General features: G+C 40.5%; 1 protein-coding gene across 5 annotated transcripts in view; it reads left to right on the top strand.

The window, feature by feature from the left end:
* Positions 1-14,603, top strand: part of ERCC6L2 (ERCC excision repair 6 like 2) — a gene marked incomplete at its 3' end in the record, with an annotated part of 132,051 nt that overhangs the window by 80,381 nt on the left and 37,067 nt on the right. For all 5 annotated transcript variants that reach the window (XM_080671041.1, XM_080671043.1, XM_080671042.1 and 2 more), the window contains 3 exons: positions 4,204-4,356; positions 8,648-8,728; positions 10,018-11,143. In XM_080671041.1, the coding sequence (XP_080527167.1) occupies positions 4,204-4,356; positions 8,648-8,728; positions 10,018-11,143 (1,360 nt within the window). The remainder of the gene's footprint in view (positions 1-4,203; positions 4,357-8,647; positions 8,729-10,017; positions 11,144-14,603) is intronic.

Below are 14,603 nucleotides of genomic sequence, written 5' to 3'. Positions count from 1 at the left end.
TTTCTTACACCTGGAATAAGCTTTCCTGTTCTTGATAGTTTTCAAGAATAAGACCTTCCCTGTGTAGGATCTCCTTCATTATCAGTCCATTGATGTTTCCTCCTGCCCAGACTCAAGTCCAAAAGCCTTGCCATGAATAGTATGAAGCAATTCTGTGCTCTGCTCATTGCATTGGTCAGAAGGCATATGGTGGTGCCCTGCTCCAGTGTTGGTGATGTTAACCTTGATCACCAAGCAAGTTTGTGTCTGCTGGCTTTCTCCACTACAAGTTGCCATTTTTTTCTGGTTGTAATTGATAAATATATTACGGGAAAATCTCTATTATTATGCTAATGTTCTGTCTCTCATCAAACCTTACCCATTGGCCTTAACATTCACTGCTGATTCCCTCCTGAATCAGTTACCACTGTGATGGTTTCAGATGGTGATTTTTCTATTTCCATTATTCCTGCTTTTTAAAAATTTGTTGGCATTTTACCATGAGAGCTTATTTCCCCTTCTCTTCTATTTATTTAATCTGTGTGGACTCCTGGGTTCCTACTTTAGTAACATTACAACTCATCTACTATGGTAGATCCTCGGGTTATGTCGGAGATCTGTTCCCACGGTGCGACGTAACGCAACTTTTGCCATATGTCGGAACCCACCTACATAAGCACCTACGTCACTCACATGGAGCACATACACAGCAGTAATGAAGTGAAGCAGTAAAAAAAATTTAAAAGAAAGATAACAATTCCTGACCTTTACTTGTGGTAAATAAATAATAAAAAACATAAAGCACATATGTACATACGTCGAAATGACGGAACTTTTTTTTTTATAAAAAATGGGAGATGGCGACGTAACCACGAGTAACCACGAAATGACGTACGTCAAGTCCGACGTAACCCGAGGACTGCCATTGATATTCAAACTATCTCATTTTTGACCAGTGGGAACCCTATCAAGGTAGCATCTGTCATTTTGACAGGCCTCCATAATCCTGTCATTTTGACAGGCCTCATAATTCTTTTTGCACTTCTTGCTGTGGTGAACTGAATAGTGGTCCCCAAAGATGTCCACATCTTAATGCCCTTAAACCACTGGATTATCTGGGTGGGCCCAGTGTAATCACAACGATCCTCATGGGGGGAGAGGGCAGGAGGATCAAACAAAGGGAAGAGGAGATGTGAGGGCAGAAGAAGAGGGTCAGAGAGAAGGACATGAAGATGCCACACTGCTGACCTTAAAAATGGAGGAGGCGGTCATGAAATTCTTAACATGATGAGTATTCCTTCTTTTCTTTTGTATTGTGAACAAATCCAAGCATTTTGTTGCCTTACATGAGTTTTTCTTAAGCTGGAAACTAAGCTACATTTTCCAGTTACTGTTTTTTTCCCTACCCTCTTGAATTCCAATGTTGTTTAAAATATATATAGTTAGCTTACAGATGGATTCATCTGCCTTTTCTTTTACTGGAACCACTTTGGGAAACTCATTTTAAGTACAAAATACCGTGCCTTTTATAAGTTATGTGATAAAACTTTGGTATTACACTTACAAGATTCAGATTTAATGCTTACATATTATTTTTGGTAATTATATTTAACTAGTGGCCCAGTGCACGAAATTCATGCATGGGGAGGGGTGTCCCTCAGCCCGGCCTGTGCCCTCTCCAATCTGGGACTCCTCAGGGGATGTCCGACTGCCAGTTTAGGCCCAATCCCAGGGATCAGGCCTAAACCGGCAGTCAGACATCCCTCTTGCAATCTGGGACCACAGGCTCCTAACTGCTCACCTGCCTGCCTGCCTGATCACCCCCAACTCCCTCCTCCCCCCACCCCCCCGCTGGCCTGCTTGCCCCCCCTGCCGTCCTGATCATTCCCAACTCCCCCCCCCCCCCCCCGCTGGCTTGCTTGCCCCCAACTACCCCCCCCTGCCAGCCTGATTGCCCCCCCACCAGCCTGCTCACCCCCAACTGCCCCCCGCCCCCGCTGGCCTGAACGCTCCCAACTGCCCCCCCCCCTGCTGGCCTGCTCATCCCCAACTGGCCCCCCCTGCCGGCCTGCTCGCCCCAAACTGCCCCTCTCCCCCGCTGGCCTGATCACCCCCAGCTGCCCTCCCCTTCTGGCCTGATTGCCCGTAACTGCCTCGGCCTTGGCCCCGCCACCTTGGGTTTGTTTGGAAGGATGTCCAGAAGGTCTCCAGGTCTAATTAGCATATTACCCTTTTATTAGTATAGATAGTGCTGCAGTCTGACAATACAGTGTTTAAGGTAAAGTCAGTAGCGAGGGTAAAATCATCGGTAACGAGGCCATCCAGTGCATCAACTGCTATTGTGGTTCTGTATTCCCAGAAGGGTAGCCCATGCTTCTGGGACATTGATATTGAATTGATTAAGCTGATATATTGATCCATAACTTCTTCAAACTAAGGTCACAAGAGTCTTGTTTTAAGAGTAACATCCTGGAAGTGAAAAATTATTTATTACAAATAAATTTTGGATTCAGCCTAAATGTATGCCTATATTATTTCTATAAATTCTAGAAATGACACTTCCTAGCTGGGTAGCTGTGGCCAAGGCACTTAATTGCCCTAAATGTAAGTTTCTTTATTTCTAAAATAGAGCAAATCCAGTTTATTTCTGAAAGGGAGATAATATATTTACCTAATAAAAGAGTAACATGCTAATTGACTGTACCTTCACGACGCCCACCAGCCAATCAAGAGTGAGTATGCAAATTAACCCAACAAAGATGGCGGGTTAATTTGCATACACGGGCACCAAGCAGCCAGGGGCGGGGCGGGATGTTTGCATTGTCACCATGGCGGCAATGCAGGCGTCCCGCACCACCCCGGCCACTCTGGGCCTCTGAGCAGCGTAGAAAGGCAGAAAGGCGGCTCCGGGCCAGAGCAGAAAGGCAGCTCCGGGCTGGAGAGGAAAGGTGGCTCCAGCCAGAGGGAAGGTGGTGCTGGCAGCCAGGGAAAGGAAGGCCCATTCTGGCACAAATCTTCGTGCATCGGGCTTCTAGTATGTAGATATATATATATATATTTTTTGTTAATCCTCACCTGAGGATATGTTTCCCATTGATTTTTAGAGACAGTGGAAGGGAGAAGGGAGGGGTGTGGGGAGAGAGAGAGAGAGAGAGAGAGAGAGAGAGAGAGAGAGAGAGAAACATTGATGTGAGAAAGACACATTGATTGGTTGCCTCCTGCATGAGCCCTGATCAGGACCAGGGATCAAATTTGCAACCCAGGTATGTGCCCTTGACTGGGAATTAAACCCTCAACCCTTCAGTGTGTGGACTGATGCTCTACCACTGACGCACAGCAGCCAGGACAGGAATTAATGTCTTATACGATTGTAAGGGATTAAATGAGAGAATGTAAAAATGCTGTACATGTAGTAAGTGTTTGATAAATAGGAGCTATTAAGAATAATTTTAGTTGCCTAGAGTAATTTATTACAGTACAAATCAACTCTGATAATCACAATAACATGATTTCTTACTAATCCTTCTATCAACAATAGACTGAAGTTGTTTTCATTCTGTGCATTTTTTTGTTTCTTGCAAGTAACTTAAAAATATACATGGGGTTAATCAGATTGTATTTACATTACATTCATTAAAAATAGCCAGTAAATAGACACATTGATATTGATACAAAAATGGCATATGTCCTTAAGGGTTCCATGTTAATATTCTTTCTATATTCAAAATTATTTCAAAGATGCAATGTTTCTAAACCGTAAATGGGTTCTTGCTGTTAGTTGACAATGTAACCATGGCCAGTTAGTTTGACATCAATATGGTTATCATATAATTACTTCAGATTATAATTTAACTTTGATAATGTAGTAATTATTTCTATCAGTTTTAGTAGTTCCCATTGTAATAATAGTCAGGAAAGGAGAAAAGTGAATCCAAATGTATGCCTATATTATTAAATATTTTGTCAGGTGGATAGTCCTTTAAGATGTGATCTTGACTGAGTTGGTAGAAATAGATAAAATAGTCTTCTTCAATAGGACTGGCCAGATTATTATTATTTCACCATAATGGCAACATCTGCTAGGAAAATTAAAATAAAATTTCCTCCCTAAGGAGAATCTGCCTGCTCCAGCTAAAGCTGTGTATATACATGGAATGCCAGGAAATTCTGACATATTGTTGGCGCAAACACTTCAAAAATATCTTGTGTTTTTTTCTGTTTTAGCAACTTCAGTGTGTGGTGGTTGGAAGTGAAAATGCCAAGCGATATTTTGAAGCAGTTCAAGGATCAAAAGAGCATCGAGGAGAGCTTTTTGGACTCTATAATCTCTTCAAACTGAGGCCCCAAGGGTCTTGTCTTACAAAGGACATCCTGGAGGTTTGAAATTGTTCTCTGACCTTTCCAATATTTTAAACATAGTTTTCTCCCTCAGGAAACTTGAAATATAATTGCTAGTGCCTTTTCAGAGAAATTTGTGGTTTTATTCATAAAAAATGCCTTATGTTTACAATTTCTACTTCTTGAGAAATAAGAAATGAGTTATTGTACCTCTATACTAAGATTTTCCCATACATACTAATAAATAATCTACACACACAAAAATTCAGATACATATACTAGATAGTGTGACCTCCAACGCCATTTTCAGACTGGGAAAGAGAAGTCTATTATTTTGAAACAGCTGTTGAAATGAGAACCTAAAAAAAAAAAAAGAGACTTTCCTAAATAAACAAAAGTATAAAATGTGTTTTGATTAAAAGTTACCAAATATTCCCTAAGATGCACTCCCATGTCTCATGGAGATTTTTGTTTTCTGTTCCCAGTAAAAATTCCACACCAATATTTCAAACTCTCCCAGTTGTATTCATCCTCAGCATACAGATGTTTCTTATTCTTCAAATGAGATATTTATATCATTTAAAAAATCTTTTAAATTCTTTAATATACCACACTACTGAAGCTATTAACCTATTTTCTAGTTGATATTTAGTATTATAAAATCCTGGACTATCATTTATTTTTCAAACCACCTCCCTGCCCCCATCATATAGATGAAGAAACTGAATCTTAGAATTAAGGATATTTTCCGGACTTTGTAATAAAACCTTAATACTCTATACTTCATTTATTCATTAGGTAACATAAAAATAGTTCAAGGAACAATTGGTCCCTGTCTTTGAAGAACTTAGGCCATCTTGGTGGGAGGTGGGAGAGAACATTTACATAATGAAATGTAACATCAGAAAGCGCATGCTAGCCGAATACTAGTAAGTGAACACTAACTCATGGCTAACAGAAAAGGGCATAGTGTTTGTACACTGTGACTACAACTGTTACATCATTGCCAGTGTCAACTGCTGAGTTTTATTTTATAGTAACTGATTCTGAATTGAGTGGCCCATTTAAAGTCCCTTTCTTTGAATATGCTATTTCTTGTTATAGACTTGTCTTCCCATTTCTTTTCTATCATCTATTGAATATCCCTGTTTGGCCTCCAGGGCTCCTTCAGACCTTGCCTCCATCTCAGAGTATTAAATAACATACCAGCTGACATTCATGTTTCTAATTTGAAATCATTATCTATAAAATATATTAGCATTATATTACTTATGCCATTTTTTGCCGTAGTTTAGTTCTCTATTTTATGAGAATCGCCACCTATTCTTTGGTTAAACAAGTGTTAGGTAAGACATATCTGTATGACAAGTTATTAAATAGAACTTGCTCTTGTTCTTGGGGTGTCCCAATTATATTTTATTTCTTCTCTATGAGTGTCTGTTTACTAATGACAGGACTCCCAGGTTTTATTTTGTTTATGGTTCTTGCTAAGCACAACATTGGCATTCAGTTATTAAATATTGAGTTAAAGTTGTTCATTTGTTGTCAACCAGATTTTAAAATTATTCAGGCCTGCTTAAATTCATGCTGCTTTTGGCCAAACAGTGTTTTAAAATGTTATTATGCTAAGCCCTCTATAATGAAAGCATGTATCATAACATAAAAGATGAATTTCATTTCTTGTGATACATTTTAATTTTTAAAAGCTATAATAAATCCCTTTAAAATGTTTTAAGATGTAGAATTTACAGAACATTTTTAATCTGATGATTTCTGAGCAATTGAGTTGTATTTTTCATTGACTTTTTAAATCTACATCATAGTTTCTCTTTAGAATTAGATATTGAGAGTTCATTTCACAAATATTTATTGGGTATATACTAAATGTCAAGTACTGTTCATAGAGCTAAGTATACAGAAATGAATAAAATATACCCCCCAAAAATCCTGCCTATAAAAAAAATTCTATTTGGGGGGACAAATAGTAAGCAGAAAAAAATAAGTGAAGCTTACACTATATTATGATAATAGATTCCAAGGCTAAAAATAGAGCAGGTAGAAGATGAATAAGTTCTGAGATCTAATGCCCAGCACAGTGATTAGAGTCAATACTACTAAATACTTTAAAATTGCTGAGGGGCAATATCATAAATGTTCTCACCACACACAAAAAATGATCATTATGGGACATGATAGAGATGTTAGCTAAAGCTACAGTGGTAATCATATTGTAGTATATAAATGTATCACATCTACATGCTGTGTACTTTAAATGTGTACAGTGTTATATGTAAACTGTACTTCAATTAAAAAAAAAAATGAGAGCGGGAAGGGAAATAGGGAGGCTGTCAGGGAAACCACATTTCAATTGTAAATGGAGTGGCCCAGGAAGAGCTCACTGTGGGACTGCATTTGATCCTTTGAAGAGACCAGGGAGGAAGATGTGATTTGGACAAAGGAACAAGTGCAAAGGCCCTGAGGGAGGAGAGTGAACAGCATGATTTCAAATGGCAGGGAGGCCCGAGTGGCTGGAGTGGAGTCAGCGAGAGAGCGAGATGGGGCCAGAGACCTGACAGGAAGCGGGACATACAGGAACTTGGACTCTGACTTTGAGGGAGCCAACAAGTGATCAGAGGGTTCTGAACAGAAGCATGACATCATCTGATCTGCATTACCTTCATTAATATTAAGAATTAGACAGCAGAAGTACAAGAGTGGAAGCAAGAAGTGAGGTAGGAGGGTAATGCAATAACCAGCCCAGAGATGGCGTGGTTCGGGCCAGGGTGATAGTGTGGGCCAGAAGGCAGGAGAAAGACAGAGGCATTAACCATGTCTCCGAGGTGCTGGGCTGCCCTGCAGCAGGCAACTGCAGTTGCTGTTGCTGTCACAAAGGGGTTCTGATTGCTTGAGGGTTTCTGGCACTGCTAGTTGTAGCTGTTTAGCCATTTCGCACCTGTCGGAAAGATGAAAGTCAGTCATGGGAAGGAGGCTCCCCACTCCTTTGCAGTAATAGCTTCTAGGCATTGCAAGAGAAAGTATGGCAATTTAGGAACTGTTTATCATGCTCTAAAGATCTGTAGGGGAAATTCTCACTTGTTGCCCAGATACCAGGTAGCTGGAACCATGCCATTGGTATGTCTATGTATTCATAAGCTGGACATTTGTAACTCTGATGATAGTAGTATTATTTCCCCTCATTCTATCAACAAATAAAGCCTTAAAAGATAAATATATTAATTTCCTTTTGAAGAAAATTTAATATTCTAGAATTCAGGCAATTAAATACCTCTGCTAAATGATATACCAAAAGCTTTATATGCATAAACTAGAGGTGCCGTGCATGAAATTCAAGCGGTGGTGGGTGTCCCTCAGCCCGGCCCTGCGCCCTCTCATAATCCGGGACCCCTCGGGTAGGGTCCCTAGTCCTGGCCGGCGATCAGGGCCTATTGGGGCTTTCCTTCCCCTGGCTGCTGGCAGCTGGCCCCACCCCCACCACTGCCACTGCTTGCCATCTCATCTGTGCAGCGCTGCTCCCCCTACCCCACTACCAGTTGCTTCCCTTTGTGGGCGACAGGCATGGGGTGTGATCGCTTGGCTGGCCTGGCACTAGTGCGTGTCATACATAGCATGGTTGTCCGGAAGGTCGTCCGAATGGTTGTTCTGCTATTCGGTCATTTGGTCGATTTGCATATTACGCTTTGATTATTATAGATATTTCCCAAAAGATTTAGCAAACCTGTTATATAATTAAGACCTTTTTAAGTTTCATACTAGGATGGACCTTTGCATTTTGAGGTCTACTACTATAGTAGGAATCAATAAACCTTTTAATAAATATGAACAATAAATACACTAGCAATATAGGCTATAATATCAAGTTCTCAGTATTCAACATTGTCTGTGCTATTTGAAATGTAGACAGTATGTCCTTACTATAATTATTACATAGACATGGTTATTATGGAGTCATTACTGTATGTATACATATAACATTTTCCCACCCTCCCTTACCTACTATAGATTTAATGGAATTGGCTGAAAAGCACTGTTAGTTTTCTATCTGAAAAAATAAGCTTTAAAACAAGAAATAAGAGTATTTTATGGGCCCAGCATGCTTTCGCTGTGCCACTCCACTACCTAAGAATTAAAGAGTATTTTAAAATGTTATATAAAGTGTATATGAGTTCCTTAATTAGCAAATTTAAAAATAACTAAGAGAGCTAAAGCAAGGTGCACTCTTTCTTAACGCCAAGTTTTCGCATGCCATTGCTGTTGTTTATCTGGGTGTTTTTTCCCCCATATTTTACACAGTTATTTGCATTCTTCATAGAGAGAAGGCCAAGTGGAAGCAGGGGTCATGACAGCCACAACGTGGTTGAAAGAGGAACCTCAAGAACACCAACGAGAACCAGTAAGCAATGTTGGAATCTGTAGCCCAAAATGCCTAGAAAACATGGACTGTGACAATTTTCAGTTTCCTCCCCTTTCTCCTTCATTTTTCAATGTGTAAAGAAAATGCCTTCTTAAAAAAAGTCAAGGACACAAAATTAGCACTGTCAGTAAAATTAACAATTTAGGCTAATTTAACATTTTGTATCATAAGAACAAGAGCACCCATCAGGCATTTATATCTACACTGGAATTTTAACTATACCAAACTGTAAGTCCAAAATTAAATACACTGTGTAAGTGACCAATCCAAGCTAAAATGATTTTTTTTATGTTGATAGTTTTTTTAATTTTTTATTTTATTCCTGTGAATTCTTTTTTTAACTTTAAATTCTTTATTGTTTAAAGTATTACATAAGTCTCCTTTTAAAATGACTTTTACTAGACAACAAATTAAGTGGGAAAATAGCAATCTAAGTGTATTTAAAATTATTAAATCCAAACATCAAAATTATTCTCTTAAGTAGATATTTTATTTCAGTCCTTGATACTACAATCTTTTTAGTAGTTTGTCATCTCACATATACAAAATCTATATTTGTTATCAAAGGATCTTTTAAAAGTAAAAATTATGTGTAGATTTTAAAATTATTGTTGTTGCTGGTTTTTTCTTGTTTGTTTTTAGGGGTATATATTTATAATTTATAGAAATACATGAGTAGCAAATGTTGACGGAAGTATTGCTAGATAATACTTTCCCCGAAGTGTTGACTAATAAAGCCTCAGTTTTAGGAAACTGAAAGATATACTTAGCTCTGACTGATGTGAAAAAATTAAATATGGATTTAAATTTATAGCAAATTTTGCTTCAAAATAGCTTCAATATTTTCTTTACTTCTCGTTGTCAAGATTCTGTTTGATCTTATTTTTATTTTTAATTGATTAGAACCATTTTCCAGTTGCAAATTCTTTTCTTTGTTAACTCCTGTTTGTCTCCTCCTTAAAGCACGATGAGAAGCATCTGCTGGACTACAGTAAGCAATAAGTTGTGAGCTTTTCCCTTTTGAGGCCAGAATGGTCACGTGGTATTCTAGCTTAAACTTGTACTTATTTTGAGAAAGTTGTTAAACTAGAAAAAAGAAAATAGTGTACCAGACTATAATATTAAATCCTTTACATTTGTTTATTAAGTGTACTTTTACAAAATACCACGTAATAGACTTGTACAAGTCATCTGCCCAAATTTAATTCCTTTCTAGTATGAGAGATTTGATGTCATTCTCTTGACATTTTCTAATATTTCTGTCATAGCCTAGAGAGCCTGACTGTCAAGAACACAGAGGTGCAGAACCACCGGCAAAAGATGCACGTGGTCTATGCAGTGATCTCAGTGACGATGAATTGGTGGACAACTCAAGAGTCAAGTCTGCCAGAGGCAAAGCATCTGACTCAAGTAAAGCTTCCAGTCCTCCTGGACAATTCACCTTACTCCAGTGTGGTTTCTCTCAATTGCTCGAGACAAAATGGAAAGCAGTTGATGACAGTGATGAAAATACTGCATCTGACAATGAAAGTCCTGATGAGCAGCCCCCATGCCTTTCAGCAGAAGCCAAAGACGTTGGTTGTCAGAAGAATCAAGTCCCTCTTGGTACTTCAAAAAATCAGCAATTAGCTAATATCCTAAAGCCAAGTGAAAAATGTGTTTTTGATAAAAGTAAAAAGATTTTAGAACAGTCTGTTTCTTCTGAGTCTGATAAGAAAATTTTTAAAAATACAGCTGACGACCATTGCATTTTACAGAATGACACAGAATCGGAAAATAGTGATGTCATCCTCCCCACACAATATACAGCTCAGAAATCCTGTAAGAGCAGTATGAAGTCTAGGCCACCCGCGGATAGATCTGAAGATTCTGAAACAGAAAACCCTATAAAAATAACAAATGATGGTGATGGTAGAAAGACCGATGTCAGAGGAAGTGGACTAATTTCAAAACAATTAAATCCTAAGAGCATGACCCTGAAGTCTATTATGAAAAGAAAAGGTAGTAGTGATATTAGTGATGAGTCTGATGACATTGACATTTCCTCCAAGTCAAGAGTAAGAAAACAAAGAGCTTTGAGGTTCAAGAGAAAAAAGGAAAATAAAAGGGAACTTGACACTTTTTCTAAAACATTGAAGAAAGCAACAGATGAAGATTGTAATTCTCAGGTTATTGATGATTTTTCATCTTCAGATGATGAATTTTTTGTTAGCCACATCGATTTCTCCAAACAGAAACATAGACCCAAAACTATTAAAGATAAAATTGGTTTCTCTTCAAAATTGCCTCGGCATAAGAAAAACAGCACTTTAGTACCAAGAAAACCAATGAAATTTTCAAATGACAGCATTGCCAATCAAGAGCAGATGTATGAATCAATGGATAAATTTTTAGGTAACTACAGATACTTTCTGAAAATTTACTTGTTTTGTTAAATAGTTCTGTAAGAGATTCTTGAATTAGCTTGTGAAATTGCTCTTTATAATCAAGAATGCTACAGTGAGGCACAAATAGGAAAGTGGGTGGGTGGCAGGATAAAGGGAAGACCACCTAGGTCAAGGTAGAAAACTTTGTCATCTCCCCCAGAATCCTCTACATTGCCCCACCACCATCTTTGTTGGGTTAATTTGCATACTCCTGATTGCCTGGTGGGCATAGTGAAGTGACAGTCAATTTGCATGTTTCTCTTTTATTAGTGTAGATGTATTTATGTATACATGTATTTATATACATATATGTGCATTTTATATATGATTAAATACTTCATGAATTTATATTGATACTTCCATATTTATATTGATAATTTGAGACTATAGAGCTTTTATTAAACCTCTTATGTGTTACATTTGTATACTATTTCCTCTATAATGTTAATTCTGGTTCTTAAGCATATAGGTAATGATTTAATTATAATGTTCCATAATTACTCATTTGTTTTATACCATCCTATCTAATAAAAGAGTAATATGCAAATTGACCATCACTCCAAGACACAAGATGGCTGCCCCCATGTGGACACAAGATGGCCACCACAAGATGGCCTGCAGAGGAGGGCAGTTGTGGGCAGTTAGGGGTGACCAGGCCAGGAAGGGAGGGCAGTTGGGCGGGGGGACCCAGGCCTGCAGGGGAGGGCAGTTGGGGGGGACCAGGCCTGCAGTGGAGGGCAGTTGGGGGGGGACCCAGGCCTGCAGGGGAGAGCAGTTGCGGGGGGACCCAGGCCTGCAGGGGAGGGCAGTTGGGGGACACCAGGACTGCAGGGGAGGGAAGTTGGGGGGGGGGGACCCAGGCCTGCAGGGAAGGGCAGTTGGGGGACACCAGGACTGCAGGGGAGGACAGTTGGGGGGGCAGACCTGCAGGGGAGGATAGTTGCGGGGGGACCAGGCCTGCAGTGGAGGGCAGTTGGGGGAGACCAGGCCTGCAGGGGAGGATAGTTGGGGGGGACCCAGGCCTGCAGTGGAGGGCAGTTGGCGGGGGGGGGGGGGGAACCAGGTCTGCAGTGGAGGACTTTTGGGGGGGGGGGACCCAGGTCTGCAGGGGAGGGCAGTTATAGGTGATCAGGCCTGCAGGTTAGGGCAGGTGACGGGAGACCAGGCCAGCAAAGGAGGGCAGTTGAGGGGGCGGGGGAGGTAGGCCTGCAGGGTAGGGCAGTTGGGGGGGACCAGGCCAGCAAGGGAGGGCAGTTGGGGGGGGGGGACCCAGGCCTTCAGGAGAGGGCAGTTGGGGGGACCAGGCCTGCAGGAGAGGACAGTTGGGGGGACCAGGCCTGCAGGAGAGGACAGTTGGGGGGACCAGGCCTGCAGGGGAGGGCAGTTGTGGGTGATCAGGCAAGCAGGAAGGGCAGTTAGGGGTGACTGGGCCAGCAGAGGAGGGCAGTTGGGGGAGACCAGGTCAGCAGGGGAGGGCAGTTGTGGGGGCAGGCCTACAGGGGAGGGCAGTTGTGGGGGACCAAGTCTGCAGTGGAGGGCAGTAGAGGAGGACCAGGCCTGCAGGGGAGGGCAGTTGGGGAGGACCAGGCCTGCAGGGGAGGGCAGTTAGGGCTGACCAGGCTGATAGTGGAGGGCAATTAGGGGCAATCAGGCCGGCCAGGGAGCAGTTAGGTGTCGCTCAGGCTGGCAGGGGAGTGGTTAGGGGGTGATCAGGCTGGTAGGCAGAAGCGGTTAGGGGCAATCAGGCGAGCAGTTGGGAGCCAGCCATCCTGGATTGTGAAAGGGATGTCCGACCGCCCAATCCACCGGGATCGGGCCTAAATGGGGGGTCGGACATTCCTCAAATGGTCCCAGATTGGAGAGGGTGAAGGATGGGCTGAGAGACACCCCCCTCCTGTGCATGAATTTCGTGCACCGGGCCTCTAGTATTATATAAAAGTCATAAAAGTAAAAATACCAATAATACTACATTATGATTCCTGAAAACATGCTCTCCCATTTCTTCCTATTTTTAAAATAGATATATTATGTCCTCAGTGTTGGAACTTGCAGACATTGTGTTACATAGCCTCCCCTCTTAGAATTAACTTATTCTTGGTTTGCAGGTAACTATAAATTTAACGCTCCCCATTAGTCCTATGTCAATGTTTCTCAAGTCATTTCGGTCTTCTGAAGCTTGTTTTCTAGAAGCTCCCTCAGGAAGTACTCATGAGAATAATCTCTGAGATTCTTGTTGATAACAGTTTATGCCCTTTATACTTAAAAGTCATTTTTGCTAGATATAAAATTCTTGGCTCACATTTTCTTAAATAATATAAATATGTAGCTTTATTTTCTTCTGGCATGAAGTGCTGTGTTATGGGTCCATTTGTTAGTTTGTTTGTTTTTCTAGAGGCTCAAAGCATTTTTTGTTCTTTTCATTATTGTCCAGTAATTTTACTAGCTTGTGTTTTGGTGTTTGTCTTATTCAGCTCAGGCTGCTATAATAAACTACCATAGATTAAGTAGCTTACCATTTATTTCTCACAATTCTAAGTCTGGGTGTCTAAGATCACAATGCCAACATGGTTAGGTTCTTGGTTAGGGCCCTTTGCCTGATTTACTGATGGCGCCCTTATTGCTGTGTCTCACCTGGTGGAGAGATAAATCATCTCTCTTCTGTCTCTTCATATAAGGACACTAGTCCCATTCTTTAGGGCCTACCCTGGTGACCTAATTGTTTCCCAAAGTCCAACTGCAAATTCCCTAGCCCTGGGGTTAGGACTTAAACATATGAATTGAGGAGGAACATTCAGTCCATAGCAGTGTTGGTCAGTATTCTCATAATATAGTTTCAACTTGGTTTTTATTTTAGGAAAACTTTCTTATACTAGTGTTTTTAGTTACTTGTTTTATTTGTTTGCTTGGTCTTCTTCTTCAGAGACTCCTGTTATTCAAATGTTCACTCTTCTTTACCTGAATTTCTCACATTCTCTCAAATCCTTTTTTATATCTTTTTCATTTCTTTTTGTTTATCTGTTGTGTTCATTCCATCTTATGTTCTTTCTAGTTTAGTCTTTATTTCTGAAATAATTTTTTAAATAGTTTTTATTGATTTTAGAGAGGAAAGGAGAGGGAGAGAGAGATAGAAACATCAATGATGAGAATCATTGATCAGCTGCCTCCTGCGAGGCCCCTACTTGGGATCGAGCCTGCAACCCAGACGTGTGCCCTGACCGAGAATCGAACAGTGACCTCCTGGATCTTAGGTCAACACTCAACCACTGAGCCAGACTGGCCAGGCTGAAATAATTTTTTTTAATTTCTGAGTTTTTCCTGAGTTCTGCCACCTATTTCTAAGTTATTTTAATTCTGATTTATGTTATTGGTTTCTGTGTTTTATCATTTTCTTGAACTCTTTTACCTCATTTTGAAATCAGTTACTGTTT

The sequence above is a fragment of the Plecotus auritus genome, assembly GCF_963455305.1.
Source record: "Plecotus auritus genome assembly, chromosome: 5".
Taxonomy (NCBI): domain Eukaryota; kingdom Metazoa; phylum Chordata; class Mammalia; order Chiroptera; family Vespertilionidae; genus Plecotus; species Plecotus auritus.
This window is presented reverse-complemented; position numbering and strand designations above follow the sequence as displayed.